The sequence below is a fragment of the Cyprinus carpio genome, chromosome B22, assembly GCF_018340385.1.
Source record: "Cyprinus carpio isolate SPL01 chromosome B22, ASM1834038v1, whole genome shotgun sequence".
Taxonomy (NCBI): Eukaryota; Metazoa; Chordata; class Actinopteri; order Cypriniformes; family Cyprinidae; genus Cyprinus; species Cyprinus carpio.
Window position 1 is genome coordinate 25,985,622 of NC_056618.1, and position 25,453 is coordinate 26,011,074.

General features: G+C 36.9%; 1 protein-coding gene and 1 long non-coding RNA gene across 4 annotated transcripts in view; one reads left to right on the forward strand and one right to left on the reverse strand.

Annotated features, from left to right (window-relative positions):
- The window catches only part of nr5a2 (nuclear receptor subfamily 5, group A, member 2), a 53,940-nt gene extending 32,987 nt beyond the window's left edge, over positions 1–20,953 (reverse strand). Inside the window, exons 1-4 of one of the 2 annotated variants that reach the window (XM_042748981.1) lie at positions 20,743–20,953; positions 16,635–16,753; positions 14,605–14,746; positions 8,961–9,652 (exon numbers count right to left, since the gene is read on the reverse strand). In XM_042748981.1, coding sequence (XP_042604915.1) covers positions 8,961–9,652; positions 14,605–14,746; positions 16,635–16,753; positions 20,743–20,797 — 1,008 coding nt within the window. In that variant the 5' untranslated portion in view covers positions 20,798–20,953. Of the gene's footprint in view, positions 1–8,960; positions 9,653–14,604; positions 14,747–16,634; positions 16,754–18,893; positions 19,386–20,742 lie in introns of those variants that run through there. The other variant, XM_042748980.1, reaches the window with a different exon arrangement.
- LOC122141478 lies at positions 19,384–22,568 on the forward strand. Of its 2 annotated transcripts, none has more exons than XR_006157838.1 (3): positions 19,384–19,467; positions 20,714–21,298; positions 21,754–22,568. It is a non-coding gene; the product is annotated as an uncharacterized LOC122141478 (long non-coding RNA). The 2 variants fall into 2 exon arrangements; XR_006157839.1 differs by having other exon boundaries at positions 20,714–20,816; positions 21,754–22,566.
- Positions 22,569–25,453: the final 2,885 nt, after the last annotated feature.

The window sequence follows — 25,453 nt, forward strand, 5'->3', positions numbered from 1 at the left end:
TTCAATAAAACCGCAACCTTTTTTCGCTCTGCATGCTTTGCAAAACTATAATAAGTCTCTTGAGCAACAGCACAATCCAGAAAGAATGGAAAGATGAAATTAGGTTATGAGAACGAAACAAAACAAAACTTATCCAAACCTTAGGCCATTCATCAAGTCCATCTGAGCAGCTGTTTCAAACAATTCACGTAAAAAAAGTGTACTTTTTTTCCATTGGATCGGAGGGCTTAAAGCTAAGAAGCTATCAACTAATTATCAAAAACACAGCAGCCCTGATCAATTATTCAGCTGAACATTAGACTCCTAATATACATGCAGTCATGGGAGGGAAGGCTCTCTGAAGTACCACACACCACGCTACTTTACCCCAACCCCCCCTTTCCACGACTCAGTGAGAAAATAATGCTCTCCAAATCCACAATGAGTTGTGCACGCCACGTCAAACCCGTATCGATCGCGCTTCTCCATCTGTACGCACACACACACACATATTCACGTCTCACATTTAGAATGATCGCTGTATTTTTATTTGATTTTATTTCCCCCCGTAACGTATTTTCCCCTCAATTCCGTGATTTATGGGTGTCTTTATTGGCAATGGTTGTCAATATTTATGGCTTTTGTGTGACAAGCTGACAGACAACAGGAAATGACTCTTGATTGGCTCTGTTGGGAAATGGGTCCAGGTAGGCCGGGGCTCCTGTATTATTTAGCGGGGAGATGCAGTCACCTACCAGAGTGGCTTTATGCGTCTGTCTGTTCTCGTCTGTAAGAGTACTAACACAATGCCATTAGTAACTCCATCATCTGCTCTTATTGAGACCCAAAAGAACAGCTGATCTCTCAATAAACATTTTTTAATTATATTAATATTATATATCAATATAGCAAATTATCAATAAATAGTTTATATAATTTACACACATTCACCAGACTAACAGGATAATTTTAGGATGATTAATATTCGAGTATAATATATCAGAATAGCAAATAATAGTTTTAGAGGTCATTTTATTGTTTCAAAATAATATTCTTTTAATTTATCTGCAAGTATAATATGGATTAGAAACAATTCAGATTGAATTGTATTTATACTATATGAACATATTTTATAAATGCAAACACTTTTTCTTGTTTTTGTAATTTTAAATGTAATTATATTTTAAATTTATGTTTATAGAATTGCACAAACACACACACACACACACACACACACACACACACACTCACACACACACACACACACACACACACACACACAATATTCATAATATACATTTTTGAGACTAAATGCAATATACATTGCCTAATATAATAATGCAAAGAAAAAGTATGTATTTTTGCAAATATCTGTGTGTATGTTTGTATTTTATATATAATATATATATTTGAACTTGAAATGTATTTATTATTTTATTATTATAAATTATTATAATCATTTATTATTAGTTTACTATAAAAATACTATAATAATTCACACATTTTTTATTATTTATTTATTATTTGTAATTCTTACATAATTATTTTATGGCTATATATGGAATTTAGTTTTTTTTTCAATATTTCACATATATTTGAACAATTAGACAAAAATTGTATTTTATATATAATATATATTTGAACAAATAATTAAAATGTATTTATTTTATTACTATCATAATTTACTATAATAATAATTCACACATTATTTATTTATTTATTGTTATGATTCCATTTTTATGTAATGGCTATATATTGCATTGTTTTTTTTATATATATATGTTATTTTTAATATATTTTTTATAAATCATTTTCATCTGGCATTTCATCAATTCCATAGTGTATAAATTCTTTTTTTCCTAATCAAATAATTATTATGACTTGATTTTGAGCCAAAACCTTTGTAATGAGTGACACACTGGTATTAAGGCTAAAAAAAAGTGAACTGGATAACACTAGATGGGTCTCATGCCAAAATGTCAGACGCATGCAGCTGCAGACCACCCTCCTTCACTGAGCCTCGCAAACAGGTACAGAGAGAATTCAAAGGCCTGCTCACACAATCAGAGAGAAACATTAGTGTCTTAACTATTACGTCCATATAGTGCCATTTTTGGCATTGCACCATTGTAACGCAATGCACTCTAGTTTTAAAACCGCTGTCAACATGTCAGTTACTTGAGTGTTGGCCTGGTGTGAATTTGAAATATTTTCCTCTCCCGTAGTTCAGAAATGGTGAAAGCTTCCTTTCATCTTCGTCAGGGGGTCAGGATAAAGAAAGAATGTAATTACAAAAACTATTCTGAAAGTTACGCTCATTGACGTAATGTGCTTGGAAACATTTAAAAGTGCCAAGACGATGCCAAACGAACCTACACTGTGAGGCAGAAATAAAAGATATAAGCCGCTTTAATGAACAGGTGGCTTTGTCTTTTTCTGACGCCTTGGTGACGTCTAACGTTCTCCAGCTGAAACACACATGCCGTTCATCAGGAGCAAATCCATTCACACAGTGCAGTTAAATATAAGTGTAAGCCTAGCCTGCACGCTGCCTGTCTTTCTGACCACGGTCCTTATCTATTGTCTTTGGGACCTTTCAGCGCGTCCGGAATAGACAGCTGTAAATAAGAAGCAAAAATAGACGTCGTAGACAACTGCTGACAGAGCGAGGTGGAAAGCGGACACTAGAAACCTCATGCCTGCACTGATTACTACAAGTTAATTAAACACTGAAGGACAGACAACAGCAGATCCAGACGAATTAAACAAATGCTCTTTTGTAATGTGCACATAAAAAGTTTTACACATTCAGTTGGCGCTTGCATTCTATGGATTCGTTTCAAACCCATTACATAAAACAGGTGCAAGACTACAGCTGCTGTGCAAATTTAATTTACAAGTGTGAGGTATACGAGGTTGAAGAGAATAACTATAGAGGGGAAAGGGCTAAAGCCTGAGTGACATTTGGGGAGCTTGACATCGTGGACTTTAGTTGAATGTGGCAAAGTTACATGTACCTCCCAAAAAAAATGTATGCCAATATAATGTACAAACAAAAAACATAAACTCAAATATTCAAAATATATTAAAAAACAAAAAACTGCAAACTCACAAAATTTATGGCAAGCAATTGAATTAAATAACTACTGATCAATATTAAATAATTAAAATCCAATTGTGCATTATTTATGAATGAAAAGAGGCCTTTGTGGACGTCTCCTGCTGCCCATCTCTTCTGATCAAACAGACATTGTTACCACTGAAATAGCAGGAAAAAAAGAGCGACGGGAGAATAGCCAGAAAGAAAATATGTACAGGAGCAGGCCTTACGAAAACTCACACGCTAGCTCCAATCCAGCCAGTGGATATCATCTATCAGTGGACAAATGCAGGGCTGAGAATGCTGCGTCTCAAATGAAATAATATATCTTTGAAAGCCTACGCCTGCACCAGGCCCAAAGCCCATATATCAAGTCTGAGCGGCTGGTGGATCCAGTCCAGGGACCATTAACCTCCACCTGTCCCCCCACCCCCGTCCTTCACCACGCACCCCTGCCCTTGGTGTCGCTTCTGGGGCTCATTCGGCCCCCCTTTCTCCTTGTGACAATAACCCCCCACGCCACACGGCGACGTAAAGCCACGGCAGGCTCGGGCGGAATAATTCAAATCCGGCGGACCAGGGACACGGTTACAAATCTCTGCTCACATGCGAGCGAGGCTGTTTGTCAGGATGCACGCTGGCTTGACCTCAGGCCGTCTGTGAGTCACGGGGAGGGCAGGAGACGCAGCGGCCCGTCTGGGTTGTATATGTGGAGATGAAGCTGGGGTGGGGGGTATAAATCGTGCACAAGTTCACAGATCACGACCGCAACGCCTTATTAATTTCTGCAGATACGACGGCCACGGAAATTACAGTCTCTGACATGAACCTCTGAAATTGGACTGGCGGATTAACAAAAACGGAAAAGGATGAGAAAAAGTGTTGCGGAGCATTAAAATATTAATGGAGGGTGAAAATATTCGATTTGAAATGAATACAGCAATGGTATTTGGACACTTACACTAGATGTTTTTATAAAAGAAGGCTCCATTTATTTAATCAGAAATACTGTAAAAACAGTAAAAAAAATCTATTCTATCTATTCTATTTGAATATATTTTTTATAATATAAGTAATTCCTGTGATGCAAAGCTGAGTTTTCAGCATCATTACTCCAGTCTTCAGTGTCACGTGATCCTACAGAAATCAAAATTGATCAAAAAATCAATTTACAAAATTTTGTACATTTTTATGTAATTATACATTCCATAATTAAACATACAAATAATAAAACAAATAATGTTACAAAATTCCAAGTGGCGTCACACATAGCGTGAATGACTGGTGACCCTCTAGACACTATAACACTGAAAGTGCCACAGGGAGTGACGGCCAGCTACAGACCGTCCCCTATCTCCTGTCCTCTCTCTCCTCACAGCTGCTTTTTCAATAAGCACGAGTCTCACGGTTGGGTGCAGGTTGGAGAACAAGGCCCTAATACAGTGCTGGTTTACTTAATGGCATGCCTGGTATTGTCATTCAATTCACTGCTGAGAGAGAGAGAGAAAAATGAGGGAGAGAGCGAAAAAAGGTGGCTAACAGTCCCTGAGCAGCCGTGAAAGAATAAAAATAAATATTGGCGCCACATGTCAGGGTATTGTAAGTTTTGCACGGTTGACTTTTATCAGCTCGGAAGACTAAATTTAAGACAGTACATTTGTGGCACAATATCAGCGGTGATTAAGTTTACCCAAGTACATTGTGCCGGGTACAGAAAAGACAAGAATCCTCACTAGAACGATTAAGCCTGTGGTGAATCTGTGAGTTTTAATGCCATTGTGTGCTGAGGAAAAGCCAAGTGCACGCATCCTATCCGTTAAACAATAGCCCGCCATCCACAATGAAAGGGTGATCTCTCTATGGATGTGAATCACTCTCCACGTTATGGGCCGGGCAGCTAACGACAGAGCCAGGGGAGGACAAGCACGCACACAGGCCTCATACCAGCTCATATTGTCAATGCAAACACTGGGAAGCCTGCATCTGTTTCCACCCACCCGCTAAACATGACTCCCACCCTTAGCATGACAAACCAGCCAGACGACGGGGATGCTGCTGGCACGCACCTTCAAACACACACACACACACACACACACACACACACACACACACACACACACACACACACACACACACACACACACACACACACACACACACACACACACACACACTATGATGCATACAGCAAGCATTTTAGCATTTGTACAACAAGCAATGAAAAACTAGCTAGCTTCTGTACAGCACTGTTTTCATTAGCAAGCTATCTGGGAGGATAAAATAACGATTTTGATTTAGTTTAACAGACGATTTCATTCATTAACCCTATAAAGCCTACTGTATCATATTTAGTACACAAATTAGTTAATTCCGAATTAATTAGCTTCTATTCAACCCTTTTTTATTAGTCAGCTAACTGGGAGGCTACAATAGCAATTTTGATGTAGTTTTACAAGGCTTTTTGTTTATTAACCCTATAAGGTCTACTGTATCATATTTGATATACAAATTTCTATGGTCTCTAAATTATCAACATAATTAGACTATAATTATATAATCTTCTGTATGACATTGTTTTTATTAGCCAGCAATCTGGGGGACTACAATAGCAGTTATGACAATTTTACTGGTAGATGATAATATATATATATATATATATATATATATATATATATATATAATATATATATATATATATATATATATATATATATATATATGATATCATACTGTATGAGCCATAAAAGCCTAATGTATTAAATATGACTACAAAAAAAAAAAAAAAACCACTTTAGAGGTTTTAAAGGGTTAATAGGGTTAAAAGTATCTTAAAATGTTTTTTTTTTTTTTTTTTTTTTTTTTTTTTTTTCTGCAAAATATGTCATGTCTGGGGTCGATTGGTAGCTAAGCAAATTTTTCACACCAAACTCTACAGCCCAAATTTCACACAATCACTATAAACCAACATCGAAATATTCCCATCGGAACGTTCCTCTCATTTTTTTTTCATGTGTCTGAACACAATAGTGAGCTCTCTTCAGAGATCCCATCATGACCAAATATTTATGAGAGCTGTAACCGAAGTCCAACTTATGGAAACTAAATCTTTAAACACTTGGCAGACGTTTCGCACCCGGCTCTATTACGAGAGAAATTCTTTTGTTCTTACGAGGCTAATAATAGCGCTGTAAATGTAGATATATTTATAGCCGACTCACCACCCTTCCAGACAAGCCTTATATTCACTTGTATTTCCTGTGTTTATTATATGCTACCCACCACTTTGTTATTAGCTCACTTGCAGAATATTCGCAAATTATTTTTGTCCGCATTAATCTAGTAGATAAAGCATTAATTGATGTCTAAGATGGTTTTGGGTTACATACTATACATCTATGAGCTCTCTACGAGCAGGTGTGTTAGCTAGCATATGCTAGCAGTGGTTGTTTACACAGGTGCCGCCATAGAAATATATACGTAGATGCCTCATTAGCGACTGTTTCTATGGGCCACTATACGTAAGCCATCCGCCATCTTGGAACGGTCAACTTGAAGTCATTCACCATAATAATCTGTGAATATTCGAAAGATGCCACAATCCTGCACAGAAAGGCTCAACGGCTCTGTGAGAACCTACAGTGTGGTGAATGACGTCAAGTTGACCGTTCCAAGATGGCGGCCGCATCTACGTTCCTGAAGCCATCGAATGGGGCATCTATACATATCTATGGATGCCGGTATATAAATATACTAAACTGCTAGCATAGCACTGATAATGAAACTGTTGATTCCAATAATTTGCATGTTAGTCCATAGCACCTTTTGAGAAATTTACGACTAAATTCTCAGAAATATGAATAAATGTGAGGAGAGGCCTTTCACAGCAACATCAGCAGCATTTACTGCATTTCTATGCCATTAAACCTGAATATATAGCTCTTGTCTTGAGCTCTCGATAGATGAAGCTTGTTAAAACCACAATGTTATGTGGGATAAACCTCCATCAGCATCACAAAGCTCCGTGGGTAACAATAGCCATACGAGTGTTCGCTAATTAGAGTCAGGAGTGGGTTCAGACTTTCTAGTGCTAGCTTTTTTGTTTGCGGTTTTTCCGTTAGCGCTTCAATGTACGATTTAGCGAGGGCACATGAGAGCTACGCTAATTACAACTTCAACGCTACACTACGACTACTAATGTCAAATTCGACAGCTACACCCTTGTCTCTTTTAACAACTATTGTGTAAAACAATTAGCCGGGGCGAAAAAGTAGTCATAACATCAAGGGGAAACTACTCCACCGCGGCAAAAGGTGAAGTGCAAACACAATTAAAGGTAAATGATACAGAAAGCAATTAGCCATACACAAATGCTAATCCACGCTAAAGTGGGAATACAATGCTTGAGCTAAAGAGCGCGAGATCAGATAATAAAGCTCTATGAGTAAGAGCACTGGGAAAAGCGTAACATTCAGCTTTATAACAAAGACATGAAAACTGAATTATAATTAATTTCTGACCAGCAAAATATGTCGAAAAAAAAAAAACATTTGCATATCCAAATATCAAAATAGAGAAATATACTATGAGATATATGTCCAGATATATACTGTAGGTCAATCCTCAGTATAAATGAATTCTAGTACAACTCATGAGCTATTGAAAGCGATGAGAGGAAAACAATAAGGTGCCTGCAGCTCTAACAGCACAAAATGAATGATTTGAATTGGGTGCTGTCAGATTTCCCAGTGGCATATCAAAACATGTCATGGACGGGTAAAATACAGCATGCTCACCACCAAAATCATTCACAAAGGCAGACATGCACGAATTACTAAAACCCTCACAGTCTTCTCAATCCCATCAATATTTCTGTCAGACAGATGTGTATTGTGGAAAAAAAAAAAGTTAAAACAAGTGAAAATAAAAAATGAACAACATCTGACTGGCCTCTTCGGCTGGTGTAGTAAACCGTCAATTATAGATCACTGTGTCAATACATCATTTGAAATACTCACACAAATACATAATGTATTTTTCAGGCCATGCCGAAAAAAAGTCTTCACATATAGCCTTGAGACTCTGTCGTTATTTATGGAAAACTGTGCACTATCAGGTCAAATGGCAGCATTTGTCTCGTTCATATTAATAGTTCGACTAGTGTACTGTAGTGTTGATTATGCTGGGAAACATTACAGGTGAGATTCATCATAACATCACGTTATTCTGTTATTCTAAGTGTAAAAGCCTTTTCACACCAATTTAAACTATAGTTTTAATAATTGTTCTAATTCTATGAGAATAGCGAAGTCCACACTATAACTATAATTATGACGAAACAGAAGAACCACATTGTTGGAATCACTTTTTTCCATTGGCATCCAATCAGGATCCACACGTTGTTAAAGCATAGGAATGTACTCACCCTCAGGCCATCCAAGATCTTAGATAAGTTTGTTTCTTCATCGGATCACATTTGGAGAAATTTAGCATTACTTCACTTGCCCACCAAAGGATTCAATGCTTCTTACAAACATGCAACTTTTTGCTTCACTAGATATTAACTGATGGACTGGAGTCGTGTGAGTCAGCTGTTTGGACTCTCATCCTGACGGCACCCATTCACTGCAGAGCATCCATTGGTGAGCAAGTGATGTAATGCTGAATTTCTCCAAATCTGTTCTGATGAAGAAAATGAAGAAACAAACTCATCTACATCACTGAATTGCAGACCAACAAAAACCCCAACTCTGTATTTTCCGAGAATTATACTGAATTGTAGGCCAACAGAGATCCCAACTGATTCCCAACTCAATGTAAAATGCTTTTAGATCACTTGACAATTTAGACCACCCAACACCAAACCAACGAAAGCATCACGTACCTTCAGTTCCCGGAAGAAGATGCTGCTCCTGGCCCATTCTACAATGGAGAACAGTGTCTGGTCGGCCATCTTGCACATGAGGCCAAAAGTGTTGAGTTTCTCGTGCTTGCCTCGGCTGGCCTGCTCCTGCTGGAGGTATGCTAGGATCTTTGCTTGCACCTGTGGCTCGTCCGGCTCGCACTTGAGCAGCTCCACCACCAGGTGAGGGAAGGTGGCTGGCGATCCACCCGCGTAGGCTTCTACGTACGGATAGCCCATGAGGGACTCCGGTGAGCTTGTGTAGGGGTCGGGATACTCTGACTTGATGGTGCGGCTCTGGAAGTGGCCATACGCCTGGTAACCCTGCAGTCCTCCGGCGTGCGGCGGCATGGCCATGCTGACCGGCGAGGTGACAAAGGGACTGCGGTCAAAGTCTGCAGGTGGAAGGCCTGCGCTGGAGGAGCTGTGGTGGTGATGATGGTGGTGATGATGGTGGTGGCTCAGTGGAAGCCCCTTGGAAGCCGAATGGATGTTCTGAATGGCAGAGGTAATGGTGAGGTCTGCTGGGACGATTTGCATGGCTTGTGTCATGACCTCCATCTTGAGTCCGTTGGCCCGGATCAAGGCTTTTTTCTGTTGCTTGAGTGCCCGGTCTCGTTTGTACATGGGGCCGAACTTGTTGCGACCTCCTCTCATTCGATCAGCCCTCACAGCTAAAAGGCAAACCACAAAATGAGTCGGGTATCAGTTCATGAGGAAATCACAGAAAACCTTAAATAATAGATGAAGTGTGTCATTTCTGTGCCACTGGTGTCACCAAACAGAATTGCAGAAGTAAGGACTTTTCCCCAGGATGTGGGTTGTTCAGAACAGAATTAAGAATAACATTTAAAAATACATTATATTCCTGTATTTCAGTTGAGTTTGAATTTAGTTAGTAAACAGGATGCAGAATTGGAATTCAAATTTAAATTTAAAGAAGTAGATTTAGATAACTGTTAACTGTCAAATGTATCAAGAAAATCAGTTGTATCAAGAGAAACTTGACAAAGACTTGTAAATAGGTGTTTTGGCCAGATAGACAGATAGATAGGTTTCATGTGTGAATTTTATATTAAGTGGTGTTAGTTTGTGTTGCTACCTATGTGACCTGTTATTTTCAAAGGCAGACCTAGAGCAAACTCAGCATAATCGAGCCAGAGGACACAATTTAGAGAGAAACTGTGCTAATGATTCAATATTAAACTGAAGCGAGACAAAGTCAAGTGGACGAGATCATCATTATGGCAAATAAATGAAGAGAGCGTCATTGCCCGGAAGCAACTCTGATCCCCGCCACAGGGCTGTAGACTCCACTTTCGTCTGCTGGGTCCCATGTTAATTATTTATGCTTAATTATTTCTCTTTCATGCTCCACATTGTAGGCAGGTGGATGGCTGGAGGTTCCAGCAGCGCGTTAAACACACAGCAGCATATTCATATTGACCGCCGCTCGTTAGGCCCTAATATCTCACGAATGGTAGATCTTTTAAAAAAATAAAAACAATTAAAAGAAAACCCTCGGTCCAACAGCTGCCTTGGGAGTGATTTTAATGGTCCTTGTCACAGCGGTGAGTGTTTGTGTGTGTGTGGTTGTCACTACGTGTGTGATCTGATTGATCCGGTGAAAGAGGGAGGCAAAGTGTTACCACTGCGATCCCGCTGACAGCTCTCGTAACAGTCAAAAACGATTCCTGAGTATCTTAGTGGGAGATTTTTTTTCTGTGTTTGTGTGTGTTTTGGGCCCCTAATGTGGTTGTTAAAAATTTATCCAATCAGAAAAACTGTGGTAAGTTTAACTATTAATGATTCCTGAGCAACAGGGTAATTAATGAGCTGGAAACTAATAGTCAGCCCTTATGGGAAATCACAATTAGACCTGCAACTCAGATCATAAATGCATGCCCCCATCCGTGTACATGCAAGCTTACACACTCTGTCTGACACCATCCCCCTCTTCCTTTTTGTCTTCTGATAAGATTTTTTTTTTCTCACAGCGTCTAATTAAACAAGGTTATTTACATGCATGTCTTACAGATTTTTTGGCATAAGATGAGGGGTTTCTTGTGTGCATTTCTGGCTGTGTTAGTAGTAGTAGTATTGTTTTAATACATATTAGTTGTAGTATACAGTTTGTATACTTAGGCATAGTATGCAATTTGTCTGTATGCATAGAATCACCTACTACATTTGCGTTGTGTGTGTATTTCTGGGTGTATTCAGAATCTCACAATACCAAACTTATCCTAATATTGCTGAAGTATATAGTATGCATACCATGTACAGTATGCAAATTTTCAGGATTACTACTGTTGTTGCAGTATATAGAATGCACTGTATGCACATTTTTTCTATGCATAACCTTATGTGCACTTAAGGCTGTTTGAAATAGCATACTACTACTATTATTGCAGTATATAGTATGCATGCGTATACCATGCACAGTATGCAGATTTCTTATATGAATAGAATGACATTTTGTGCATTTCTGGCTTTGTTTGAAATGGTATACTACCAATCCTACACTTATTTCTGTTGCAGTATATACTGTAGTATGCATACTATGCACATTTTCTGCATACATAGAATTACCTTCAGTGCATTTCTGGCTAAGTACCATACTACTTCTATTATTTTTGCACTATACAGTATGCATACTTGCGCAGTTTACATTTTCTATATACATAAAACGAATTACTGCATTTACAAAAAAGCACACTACACAGAATAGCATACTGTATATCCCACAATGCAATGCCCTCAACTTGACTTTCGATTCCTAGTGTGATGAATGAGCTTGAAATAATATCAGTAGCAATTTTTTTTTTTTTTTTTTTTTTTATAAAAATGCAAAACAAACTTTTATTTACATTATTAAACATGATTTTGGAAATGTTTATTTTGGAATAATGCAATTTTTTTCACTTACTCATTTTTTTAAATAGTAGCTAGTATACAGTACTTATTGTTTAGCATTCAGTATGTAGTAGGCTAGTATTCTATTCCAAACACAGCCCTTTTTTCAAGTAAACTGTGTATCTATTCTGTATGTGTCTGTAGCCTGTGTCTGTGTGTACATGACTTATAAAACCAATTTGTGAGTTACTCAAATGGCTTGCGGAAAGCAATTGCCTCGGTAATAAAAGCAGTTGCCTGATCTAATTTACTTGAATTGGCCGTCCATAGATGTTGTTTGTTTGTGCGTGTTCTGCGCCTGTGTAGACGGGGCCCGTCTGGGCAGATTCGAGCGCTGCTTATTGTCTGATTTATGTGTGTTTAATATACAGGAATATTAAGTGTCCTATCACAGGCATATGAATGCCTCCCCTGGCCGGCTCCTGACACACAGTTTGTCATGTCTAACCTAAAACTACTCCGAACCATGCCCACACACCAATAGCAAACACACCAATACATAAGAAACATATACAAAATTAATGCCACAGCACACCCACACCACCGCCAGTGGCAGGGAGACGGCAAACGCACATCAGCCCCCAAAAATGACAAAGTGCGCAATGCAAAGCTTTGAGCATGTTTTGAATATCCACGGAAGATCTGTGCCAGATCGTCAGATTCATCAAGGTCCTTAATATGGATAACAGACGTTTGATGAAATCTAAACTATTTTACGCTCCGCTGTGCATAACGCTGGACTCAAATGGAATGAATAAACGGACAGGCTGGTCTACGTAGCTTCCTTTTCACTTCCTTCAACTCCATACTTATTATACAGATGTAAAAAAAGATTGAATTCTTTTTCTTAATCTGTAACTGAGCCACAAATATACTGTATAAAAGAAGATAATTACAGGCTCCCTCGGAAAGACATAACATGCTCTCCAGTGCTTTTTCCAGAACTTTAAAACAGCAGGCTTTCCTTATCTGTATTGATAATATAGAGCTTCCATGGAGACAAGGAAGGCCACTTGTCTGTGTCACACTGATATGGATGTTATGTTTTGCTACTTGCTCAATTATGGTGAGTGTTGCACTCAAATCTGTTTGCTGAAAGCTTCTGATAATACACAGATCCATCACTACAATTCATGGGACCTGGGAACACCAACAAACAGGTAAACTATATACTATTATTAAAATCATTTTTTAAAAATTGTTAAAATCACAAATTACTACTACTACTACTATTATTAAAATAAAAAATAAAATAAAAAAAATCCATAAATTCCTAAAGTTGTCATACATTTTATGATAAAATTAAATCTGTAATCCATCACTAATGTAGGTCCTTCACTATTATATTTTTTATGTTGTTGTTTTTAACTTTATGATAAAATGATATCATAAGTGATTGAAATTGAAAAATAGACAAACTAAAATACAATTATCATTAAAATTATAAATATTATTAAATGAAATGGGGCCTAAGTGAAATTCATGGGGCCTGGAACTTTTGACTAATAGATAATCTATATTATTATTATTATTATTATTATTATTATTATTATATCTTTTTTTACTGAAATTGCCAGCAATGTAATGACAAAATTATCTCATAATTAATGGATTGCAGATTCATCATTAAAATGAGACCTGACCAATAAGCAATCAATAAAAAAAAAACTATACATAAATAATTATTTTAATTAATTAATTTATTTAACAAAGTAATCCAAAAATAAAATGCCAAAATAAGTGATGGATTGCAGGTCCACCACTATAAATCAACATTGAACAACAACACATCAAAAAAATCAAACAAAAACAAATCAAATTCTTAAATATTGTGATAAGTTTTATGACAAAATTAAACACTTATGTTTCATACAAATAATTATAATTTCTTTAGCAGTAATTCTGTTTTCAAGCAATATGCATGAAACTTACTGCTGTGGTTTGTATTCAAAACACCATTTTGGTTAACATTTTCCATCTCTGCAGCTTTCCTTGGGAATACGAACTATCAGAATAAGCCTGTGGGGAGTATTAGCGAGCGCTCATCTCTTTGGACGGGTCTGACAGGGCGCTGGAGGGCCTCGTATCCTGTTGGTAGCATGCAGCAGCAAATCAAAGCCAGCTAGCTATAAAACGACACCACTAGAAATTCTGCCCTCCAGCAGTTAAACAATTAACAGTCGTAGATCTACATACTAAGAGGAAAGAATCATGTAGTAAGCGTGTAGAATTCTTAGATGGTATCTGAAGGGATAATTCACTCAAAAATGCTGTTTTTGTGTTGTTTCACTTCTTTTCTGTGGAACCTAAAAAGAGATGTTTTGAAGAATGTTCACGGTGTGTGTTTCCATACAAAACTGTCACCCCTAAAAACCTTCCAAAATCCAAAATTTCAATTTTTTTTTCAACAGCTGTGGTCCCTATTCAAACACCTGTGGTCCCTATTCACTTTCATTGGAAAAGAGCAGCGTGAACATTTTTCAAAACATCTCCTTTTGGTTTCATGGAAAAAGAGCCTACGCTTTGAACATTGATATTCAGGTGAATAAATGATAACAGAACTGCTCCTTAAAGAGCTAAAGCTGTTTACACTCAAATTAAAAGCAAACATATACAGGTGAGTAAATGATAACAGAACTGCTCCTTAAAGAGCTAAAGCTGTTTTCAGTTACAGGAAGAAATGCACAGATGAACTAAAAAGACTTCTTACCCTCCAGTTTCATGCCGACAGTGAGGCACTTCTGGAAGCGACAGTAGGGGCAGCGTTTCCGCTGGGTCTTGTCTATTTGACAGCTCTGGTTCTCTATACATGTGTAGCGCTTGTTGTTCTGCACCGTGCGCTTGAAGAAGCCCTGCAGAGTGAGGTGAATGAAGATGTCAAACTTTTGACCTCCGGTGTTTGTTAATGTGCTATTCAGCCACAGACAACCCACACACACGTACAAAAAAAAAAAAAAAAACACTTGTATCCATACACACAGAAAAAAAAGAGGTGTTACACACACTGCCACACAAGTAGACACATATAAAAGTAGAGCCACGGGCAGAGAAACGCTCCCTCAGCAGTCGCCGCTCACTTGGATAAACACAAACACACACACCCACACAAAAACTGACATGTGCACCCACACGCACACTTGACATGAACAAACAGAAACGCAGGCTGGAAAGAAACAGATTGAGAAATGTGAGAAGCCGACTAGAGAGTGGACGAAATACCGATGTGATCACTTAAGGTGACCCGCTTGATATCCTCGCTAATATAAAGATCCGCTTTTAGCGTTGTGACACACTAATGCTACATGTTTTGCGTGTCTCTGTGAGCTCCTCTTAAAGTAATTATGACCAGAGGCTGTGCAAGCCATCACAGTTGGATTTGGAGTCATTTGGACTGAAAGTTGGAGTTTACTTTTAACTACTTTTTTTCTGTTTTTTAATTGAACACCCAAACAGGGGCGTACAAATATCAACATTCCTTCCAAATAAATTCCTGTTGAACTTTTCTGATCCTATTATTCATACCGCAGAAGCAAAAAAGCAACTGAAAAAAAAATCCAATAAATTATATCCATAATTTACAGCCGTAGGATTACAAGATTCCACCTGCAACTGTTCAGAATTCATTTTCAGGGCAGGAGAGAATCAAACGAGGAACGGTATTAACTTATTCTTGATCAACACCATAGGGAGACCGGCCCATTTAAAACTAAAAGGATCAATACTGGCCAGAACTCAAATAACACACACACACACACACACACACACACACACACAACATGGAGTTCATAAAAAGTGCTTAACCTTGAATGTAGACTATATCATTAAAACTAGTCAAAATTGAAATGAAATATATAAGAAACAGCAAATACTGGTTTCCTATAGCACATTAAAATTCTAAAACAGAATTTTAAAAGACATTTAAAGTATAATATTGATATTTAAATATCTTCAAAACTGTGGTTTTAAACGGCAAATCATTTTCTTATGTTGTGCTACAGAGATCTGTTAACAATTAAAGAAGAGAATCCACCACCATATACACCCTTTGGGGGAAAAACAATGTGAGTTAATATGTGTGTGTGAGAGAGAGACAAAGATTTTCTAAACTGCCTATTTGGTTTACGAACTATCATGTGTGCCTGAACTCCAAAACCTCTGACGGTGTCCGAATATAAACACCACTAGATTTCAATTGGACATTGACAAAAACAGTAATTTCTTCATTTACTAAACATACAGTATGGAGAACACATACAACTCCACAAATAAGTAAATAAACAACAAGTGCACATGAATTAGATTTAAATGATTCTTAAACCGTTTTGGATGTCAAGTGTTAACCCAACACCTTACAATATATATATATATATAAATATATCATATATATATATTATATGGTATATATATCATATATATATATATAATATATGGCCTTAAAATCAGATTATCGTATGTTTTTCAAGGATACCATCACGTAACCTATACATTTAGCCAATCCGTGGATTAATTTTCTCCAAAATACCACTTGAATGTATTCACCCGCCTTATCCTTTGAGGACAAAACCAATTTCTTCTTTCTTTTAAAAACAAATAATGTCTATTTATCCTCCATACCAAAAATACATAAATACATATTTATATGCATCATTATCACGCACCTAATCATCAGGACAGACCTGAGACCCAATTTCAGGTCACGACCCGCCAGTTGAGAAGTTAAAAACAGCTAATGTCACGTACCTTACAGCTCTCACAGGTCAGTAACCCGTAGTGATATCCGGACACCTTGTCTCCGCACACTGGACACATTTCGTCTAATTCTTCGTCGTAGGAGTAGTCCATCATTTTAAACTGAGGGGCTGAAAATCACAATCAAAATATGATAAACAATTTACATGACAGAGTTTTAGATGTTTTTGTAGTTATGGCAAAAAATGGTTAGGCAGTCTGATGTTATAGGAGAATATTTTTAATGTGACGCTCAACTGAAGAACCTAAAACACCAAGAACTGTTTGAATCTCTGAACAACCAGACAGAAAAGCTCAAAACCAAATGAAAGGGTTCCTGAACGATATTTTGATTAACAATTCAACAATTTTATCCTTAAACTTTTAAAACAATTAACTAAAATGTCAACTTAAAACTCTCTTCAATACATGTAGCCTATAATAAAGTCTATAACAAAAGTCGAGGAATCACCAATTGTGAGCTTTACAAAATCCTAGCCTTAAGAGTGAATTTTCTGGAAGTATTTGCAGTTTTGGGTCTCTAGGAAATAGCCGAAGCTTCGAGTCGGGTGTGGAGGATAGACGCAGACAGGGCAAAACTTCACTTTCGATCTGGTTAATATTCATGATGGCTCGTAAATTGATGTGGGAGCACGAGAGAGGCTGCTGTCTCGCGCTGGAGTGGAACGTTTAGCCACGAGGCGAATAAAAGCCAAACAACATGTAAATACACGAGTATTGTGCGCTAGCGAAATACATCATACACCGTGGCATGTGTCTTTCGTAGCCTATATTTGAGACAAATCTTTTCTCTGTAAATGATATATATTTTTATTTCATCTTCATCGTCTTTTAATTAGCATTAACATTGATGAAGTGATGCAGTTTGAGAGTTCTAAATAGAACCATCAAATTTTACTTAAAACGAGGTCTTTTGGAACAGCATGTGAAGAAAAAGGACATTCGAATCGGATTTGTGTTCCATAGGAAAAAGACACAGACAAATCTATTGTGAAGCAAAACGTTAAGCTATAAAATAGAACAAGTTCGGATTTTTGTTTATTATTAGCCTAATCACTATTCTAATGTTCCCATTAGTTAGGCTATTATTTGTGCAAAATATAGCCTATTTTTAACAGAACGTAACAAGGGTTTTAAAAATGCTCACTTTTTTTTTTTTTTTTGTATCATTGCAGCCTAGTAGAATAATTTCAAGAGCATTACTTCTGAGGGTTTTTCAGGTCGTCGATAATTCTGTTTTATTATTTACATTGACTAAAAAATGCCGTTCCTTGATTTGAAACAAATAATCGTTATTTATAACGGCTTGTAATTATTTTCTGACGTGTGCTCGAGCAGCGTAAAATAGCTAGAATACACATAAATATAATAAAAAGACATTCTTTTTTTTTTTTTTTTTATAAAAAAAGAGCTCATACCAAACTATACAACATTCCACGAGCTGAAGTTTTATCACCTGGAATTTCTCTCGTGCATGAATTGGAATCTCTCTATACTTCTCCCTTCAGTTTATTAAATATAGTCCTCGATTATAATACAGTCACTTAAATTATAAAGATAAATCACAAAAGATAAAATGTTATTTCTACGACTGTAAATGTACGTTTCTTTTAAAAATAAATAAATAAATAAAAATAAAAAATGACACAAGATCCTATTCTTATCAGTAGCCTAACCATTTGTCGCGGAGTTGCTCTATGGTTCTTTGGATATTAAAAAAGTTATAGCCTATGTTGAGTTGGTCTAAATCAAACCTTTATTTAAAAATATGCAGCTCATGTCGGCTTAACTATTTTATGCAGATTTGTGTTTGGCGTAAAGCTGCGCTCTGTCATGGTCATTATTGTGGTTTCGTTCCCCCTTCTGTTGTATATACTAAGACCAGATTCAATGGCAGGTGATGCAGATCATGTTGAGTTTATAAGAGTTCACCCAGCTCAAAATAATTCACGCTCTGCTATTGCACTTTGTTTCCTAATTTATCTTTACGCGGCCAGCCAGTGCACGTTTAAGCGCGAGTCAGTTATAGCAAAAGTAAACGCAAATATTTAGTTTGCAATCCTAAACTTCTGTTTGAGGTTATTCTGTAGTAAACGATTTTCTCATTCTTCAAATTTCAGTGACAGAACGAGTTATATTTGTGGCATGCGGTCTTAATAAAACGCCACGCACACAAAAACACCGAACCATAACATGCATTAATATTGCGTGCATGAATGAAAGCGTCACTCTGACACGTATGCCGCTTACCTTGCATGTTTCTAGGCATATGCCCCTGTTCCCCATGCGATCGAGCGAGTCCCAGGGATTCTGAATCGACTTTAGGCAGCATGACAGCTCTGCTGAGCCGATGATGAGCACGCGCCGCTCCGCCCGCGCGCGAGGAACACCAGAGACTCTCAAAAACACCGTCCAAGCGTCCGAAACAAATCCTGTGTGTGTGGTGGCACCTACAAGACACCTGCCCTTCTTTTAAGAGTTGTTCACACGCTGTGCAAGTTCATTAGGGTGGTCTTTGCAGCGACAGTGATGCTGCTCTTTAAACCGGAGTGCGCGAACTGTCAGGAACTTCGCGTGAGCCCCTCCTCCGCGCGCGCTCTGTCGCTCTATCTGTGAAGTTCAAACTGCTCCTCGCTGCTTTGTTTACGCCGCACCGACAGCGCGTCAGCCAATCAGCGCTGCGTTCGCTGCGTTGGCGTCACGCGTTTGTCCAATCAGAAATGAGTCAGAGAATCAGCGCCTTCGCTCGCGCTGGCAAACGCCGACAAACTAAACTAATTGAACATTACGAGACGCGCAGCGCCGTTAACGGGAGCACCGGGAGGTATGTGGTGATATACCGGAGGGCAAAGTGTTTGTGTGTATTAGAAAAATATTTCTGAGTAGGAGGGTGGTGGGAAGCACGAGAAAATTACACAAGACTTGCTCTAAAATTGCGATTTAATTGTAGTGTATGCTATTTTGTGGCATCAGCATGCTCTTAAAAATGCTCTGTGGGATTTTAGAGTTGAATTAATGGAAAAAGAGTGCAAAAAAAAAATAAAAATAAAAAAAGGAATGAAATTAGAAAAGGCCTTGTGTTGTGTGTTAAAGGTGCACAGTGAAAACAGTTTTGTAATTTGTTTTAGGATATTCTATATATATTATAAATAAAATCATTTTGAAAATACAAAAATATTTTGTCATTTTATATTTTTAATGTTAATTTTATTTAAATGTAAAATTATTTCCACATATAGCCTACTGTGGGGAAAAAGATGTAGGCTAAGGAATCTCTCGATAAAATGCTTTTTAATGAACATTGCCTAAATGTGAGTTGTGCTTGATGACAAAATGCTAATAATACACTGTAATAAAATAATAAAAACCCGTTAGACAAAACCTGTAATATGATAACAAACCTCGGCATCATATAACGAAAACAGCTGGCACATATAGACGCAATATTTACATTCATACGGGAGAAAATCACCACGGATCCACACACATTGTAACAAGGTTAAACACAAGGTTTTTAGTTTCCTTCCCTTCACCTCGACATTATTGCCTTTATATTTCAAACATTTCATGAAAATGTAGCCTAAATATTTCTGTAATGTTAAATATTTTCCATTTATATTATGTAATATTAAATGTTTTCTATAATAATAGTCTACACTACCACTAATAATAATTGTCTAATTGTTACAAATTACCATTAGCCTAATACAATCCGCTACCTTTCCGCTCCTCAGCCGGCTTATCAGGAACAAAACAGCGCAATAAAAGCCTAAAATGCTGTATAAAAATCACTGCATCCTGGTTTAAAAAATAAAATAAAGTCTTTATAGCCCAAGACGGCGATGAAGCCAGTAATAAACACATAAAGAAAATAATAAACATGCTCAGAAAAGACAAAAAAAAAAAAAAAAAAAACATTCGTCAACAGGCCAGCGATCCACATCTGGCCATCATCTTTCTCTACAATATATAAACAACTAGACGCAGACTTCTCATATTCTGTTCAAGTCTGTTGAATATGACAATGAGAACTAATGAATAATGCTATTTTTTTTTTTTTTTTTTATCAGAGCAAACAGATGGAAGGTAAACCACTTACCCAAGTCTTTACTGGAGTCACGTTGTCCCAGTTCCCTCTCAAAACTAGTGGACATTGCAGAACCAAAACTCCAGGTGATCCACCTGAGCAACTATATCCCACACATTTCCATTCTTTCAAACTTTTGAAGCATCGTCAAGAAGCATCCGTGAAGAAAGTGAGGTGTTTTTGAGGAAAGCGGCCGCCTGACATCTCTCCCTTTACTTTCACCCCCCACCCCCCATGACCTGCACTAAACCTGCAGTCATATCTCACCTACTCAACAATATTCAAAACTTCTGAGGTTGATAGGTTTGCCTAGATCACGTGGAGTTAGACAGATTGATAACAGCCAGTTATAAAGTGACACACAGATAGATAAGCCAAAACGGACAGATAGTACTGAAGGAATGATTAACCGGTGGACAAGAGAGTTCGAACCGCCGTCCACGGCAGTGACTGAAAGGAAATAAGACAGGTGGTAAAACACCAGATCAAAAGAACACAACAGGTAGATACCAGGCCAACTACTTCAACCAAACACTAGCACACAGAGTGAGCTTGTTTTATGGGACGTGTGATTATCAGGATGGACACGCGTGCTCAGCGGGATAAGAAGTTTTGATTTACCTGGAGATGTTCCAGAAAGACGGGCCATCATCTACTCACAGATGCATATCAATGGAAATGCAAACAAAATCCAAATATATATGGCTTATACTATAGGTGTTTGTACAGAGGCCTAAATGTATTTCATTTATTTATTGAAAACAATATTAATATATTTTATATTATATTATATTATATTATATGCAATGCAAATAATGTGTTAGTATAAAATAATTAATTGTAAATCATACACTATAGATGTTTGTATTGGCTTAAATTAAGTAATTATATATATAATGTGAGTGTGCATGCGTGTGTATATATAGAGAGAAAGAGAGAGAGATCTTTTTAGACAGATTTAAATGTTCAAAGTTATTTAATTATTCTGTCTTTCTGTCCCTCTCTCTTTGACTTGATCTACAGCGCTCCACACAAAAGAGCAATTTCATGCAAGGTGAGGGGCAACAATGCCATCTAAATTTGGCAACAAAAGATAAAGAGTCTCGGGACAAGTGGCCTGGCAAACATAGGCTTGTTGACTGAAGCGCGGGGACCTAATGACCCTCATGTCACTGGCCCACAGCAGCTACAAGGGAGAAGACAACAGAGTGAGGCCGTCTTGACTACCATAAGTGGACGTGCGTTGATAACACAAGGGGTACCTGAGAGCTCTTTGCTTACCAGAGAGATTACTGGCCCGCCGAGGCTCAAAGCTGGGGGATTTGTCAACTTAACCCCTGTCCCCGCTCCTTTTTTCCCTCCTTCAGCCGTTTTTTACGATGCTGGATGGACCCCTGCACTAAACAGAGGTCTTTACAGCAGAATAAAACGTGGTTAAGTGTAGCAGGCTGGGGTCAAGGTTTCAATTGTGGAGGAGAGGGCTTCAGGAGCTAATGAAACTCTGACTGCCAGCCACGCTCAGTAATCTATTCAACTCGTGTACATGCCAAGAGACATGTTTATATCTGCTAAAATTATTGTGGTGACTTGCAAAAATTGGCATTCTTCTATGTAGTCTATTATTGGATAGATAGATAGATAGATAGATAGATAGATAGATAGATAGATAGATAGACAGATAGACAGACAGATTTATATTTATTTTTATAAATGTTTATATTATTTATTATTTTATATTAACACATCATATGTCTTATATGTATATTAGTGTGATATATAATTTGAAGTATAAAATGCATATTTAATGAATTTACTTAGTTAAATCATGTATAATATATTCCTAATCTGATATTTAAAGAATTTATTGGTAATTTACTTAATAAATATGTAAATTAATGAATGTTAATAAATGTTTAATAAATACATAATATTTAATATTTTTGATAAATATTTATCTATGTATTATACTCTCTCTCTCTCTCTCTCTATCTATCTCTCGCTAACCTCTAAATCAAAGACTATAATAATAAATCAAATTCTTAAAATTAAAGAAATTATTAAAAAAAAATTTGTAACCTGAATAACAAACAACTTCTAAATCTGACATAATAATAACAACATCATCGATAATAATAAATAACAAAATATATTTTTTAAGAATTATACAAAAAAATTATATATATGAGACATGATCATAATAGTATTAACTTAAAATTAAAGAAATGGATTAGTATCTGTAAACTGAATAACAAACTAACTAAAAACTAAATCAGTCATAATAAAAAATAATAATATTAACATTATGAATAACAATAAATAACAACAACAGCAACTTCATATAACTTAAAATAAAATTAAAACTTAAAATTAAAGAGATTAGAAATAAAATTCCAAGTATGGGACACCACATGTCCTTTCCTTTCCTTTCTTTTCTAAATGAGTCATAATAATAATAACAACATCAATAATAATAAATAACCAACTGTAACAACAACTTCATATTAAATAAATTCAAAAAAATATTTAAGAAATTAATTTTGTAAACTGAATACAATATGTGTAGAGTATATAAATGACATATAACATATATAAACATGAATTTCAAGTTATTTTAAGTATAAACAAATTAGTGACTTGCTAGGCATCTAGCGCTGGCTTATGTTTTTATGACGGCAGTTTAAATTTTATTGTACTATCAAAATCACTGTCCACAAGGTGGGGCGCATCTCTTTTTCTGATAAAAATTGGTGGCAGTATCATTGGATGAGCGTTGAGGTCACGATCAGGCCCAAACACAATCTACACAGAAAAGTGTAGATTTCCACCAAATTGGGACAAATGTCATTCAAAACATTCAACAAGTGTATCTTGTTTTTAGCAACCAAGAGTTTCTGTTTAACACACTTCACCCAGTTCAAATCAAAATCCAACAGATCGCCTCCTGAAATCAGAACGGAAATGTGCGAATCTAACATGATTATGGTTTAATTAATCTATTGTACTTCAAGGTCAGAATTCGACATGATTGCTAGTGAAAACTATTTCCTTTTGTTTTCCTCTGTAAGTGACAACAAAGCTTCGCAACTGATGGATCATTGCTTGATGTGTTGCTCTATCCAAACCCCTTTCAATACATAATTCTCAAAAGAATCTATGTGCGATTATCTGAAACCTTGTGTGTGATATAATGTTGACATTTGAGGCATAATATGCAACGAGCTGTTCTCAGGTCTCTGTTTCAAATGCACCTACATGGGGACGATGGAAAAAAAGCCAAAGGGCGTGGGAGGCTCAGATCCAGTGGGTATTTCCTGACTGTGACAGCGCTAACTCTTTGTTTTGTGTAGTATTAGATGAGTGAGACGAGTGTGGGGAATCTGGTTTGTGCGAAAACCATGTTTTGTTGACCTTCTGTGGCTGTCATCAATGAAGAGTAAGAAAAAGGGGACGACCGAGATGAGAGCGAGTGTTGTCGGGCATTGTTGGGAGAGTAAACAGCGCCCGGAGCCTGGGAAAGGGCTGGGATTTGTGCCACGGTATTTCTGAGTCATACGGTCAGCTTATCGTGTTTGTTTCGTGTTTCTACCTGACGTGTTTGCATTAGCATTCCTGCACTGTAGCGGCCACAGCTCGCGTGTTCCCAGCTCCCATCCGATCAGATCCGTCCTGTCCACGTTTAATTAAACACCATATGTTTTCTTGGGTTTCTCTCCTTGTCTTTTCTGGCGGAGGATGAGAAAAAAAGAGAAAACAAGCTGCTAGATCCATTAGCGGGTCAAGCAACAGTCATTGTTCATTGCTTCCTATATGCTTCTATTTTCAAGAGCTTCGTGGAACAATAGCGCTCGCGGTTCTGTCAGGTGTTTTGCAGTCGCCACGAAAACCAAAACAAAGCACATGTGGGGCTGGAAACAAAACACGGTTGGACACTTTCTAAACCACAACATCGAGTTTGATCCTGATGCTTGAGTGGAATCAGAACTGACAGATGTCTTAAATGTGCAACACTGTGGTTATGAATATGAAAACGTGTTTGGAAAGTCGAAAGCAGATGGTGAGGATTGTATGATGCTGAACAGATGAGAAAATGGATGAAGTTAACTGTGGAAGTGGAAATTATAACAAATATTTTGATTAGTTACACATTTAAAGGCATTTTGAGCTGACACATTGAGCTTTGGTGCTCATGTGGGAAATCTGGGTTCGAATCAGGGTTCAAATTCTTTGTCCTCTCTCTTTTTTTCCTTTTTGATAACAGTGGGATGTGGCCAAAAATAAAATATATTTTTAAAATGAACAATGTAATATATAAAAATATAAATTAAATTAAAGTACACCCAAGTGTTATTTACCCAGCTTATTTACAATCAATACAATACAATCTTTAGATTTAAAGTGCTAAAAATGTAATTACCTATTTTTCTTCATGTATTTACGCTTTTTTCATGTTTTGTTTGGGGTTTATGTTTGACATGGCTTTGGTGCTCATTTGGGAAATTAGGGTTCAAATCGGGCTTACATTTCCCAGTCGTGAATTCAACAATGAATTGGAACTAATTAGAACTAAATTAAATAAAAGAACATTTTAATGAAAATTTGTGTAAAAATACTTTTCACATTTTAAATAATATTTTTACTTTTTCTTTTACTGCTAGAAAATAAAAAATAGAAAAAAATTGTGTCTTTAGATTGTATGCGCTAAAAATAGGATTACTTATTTTTA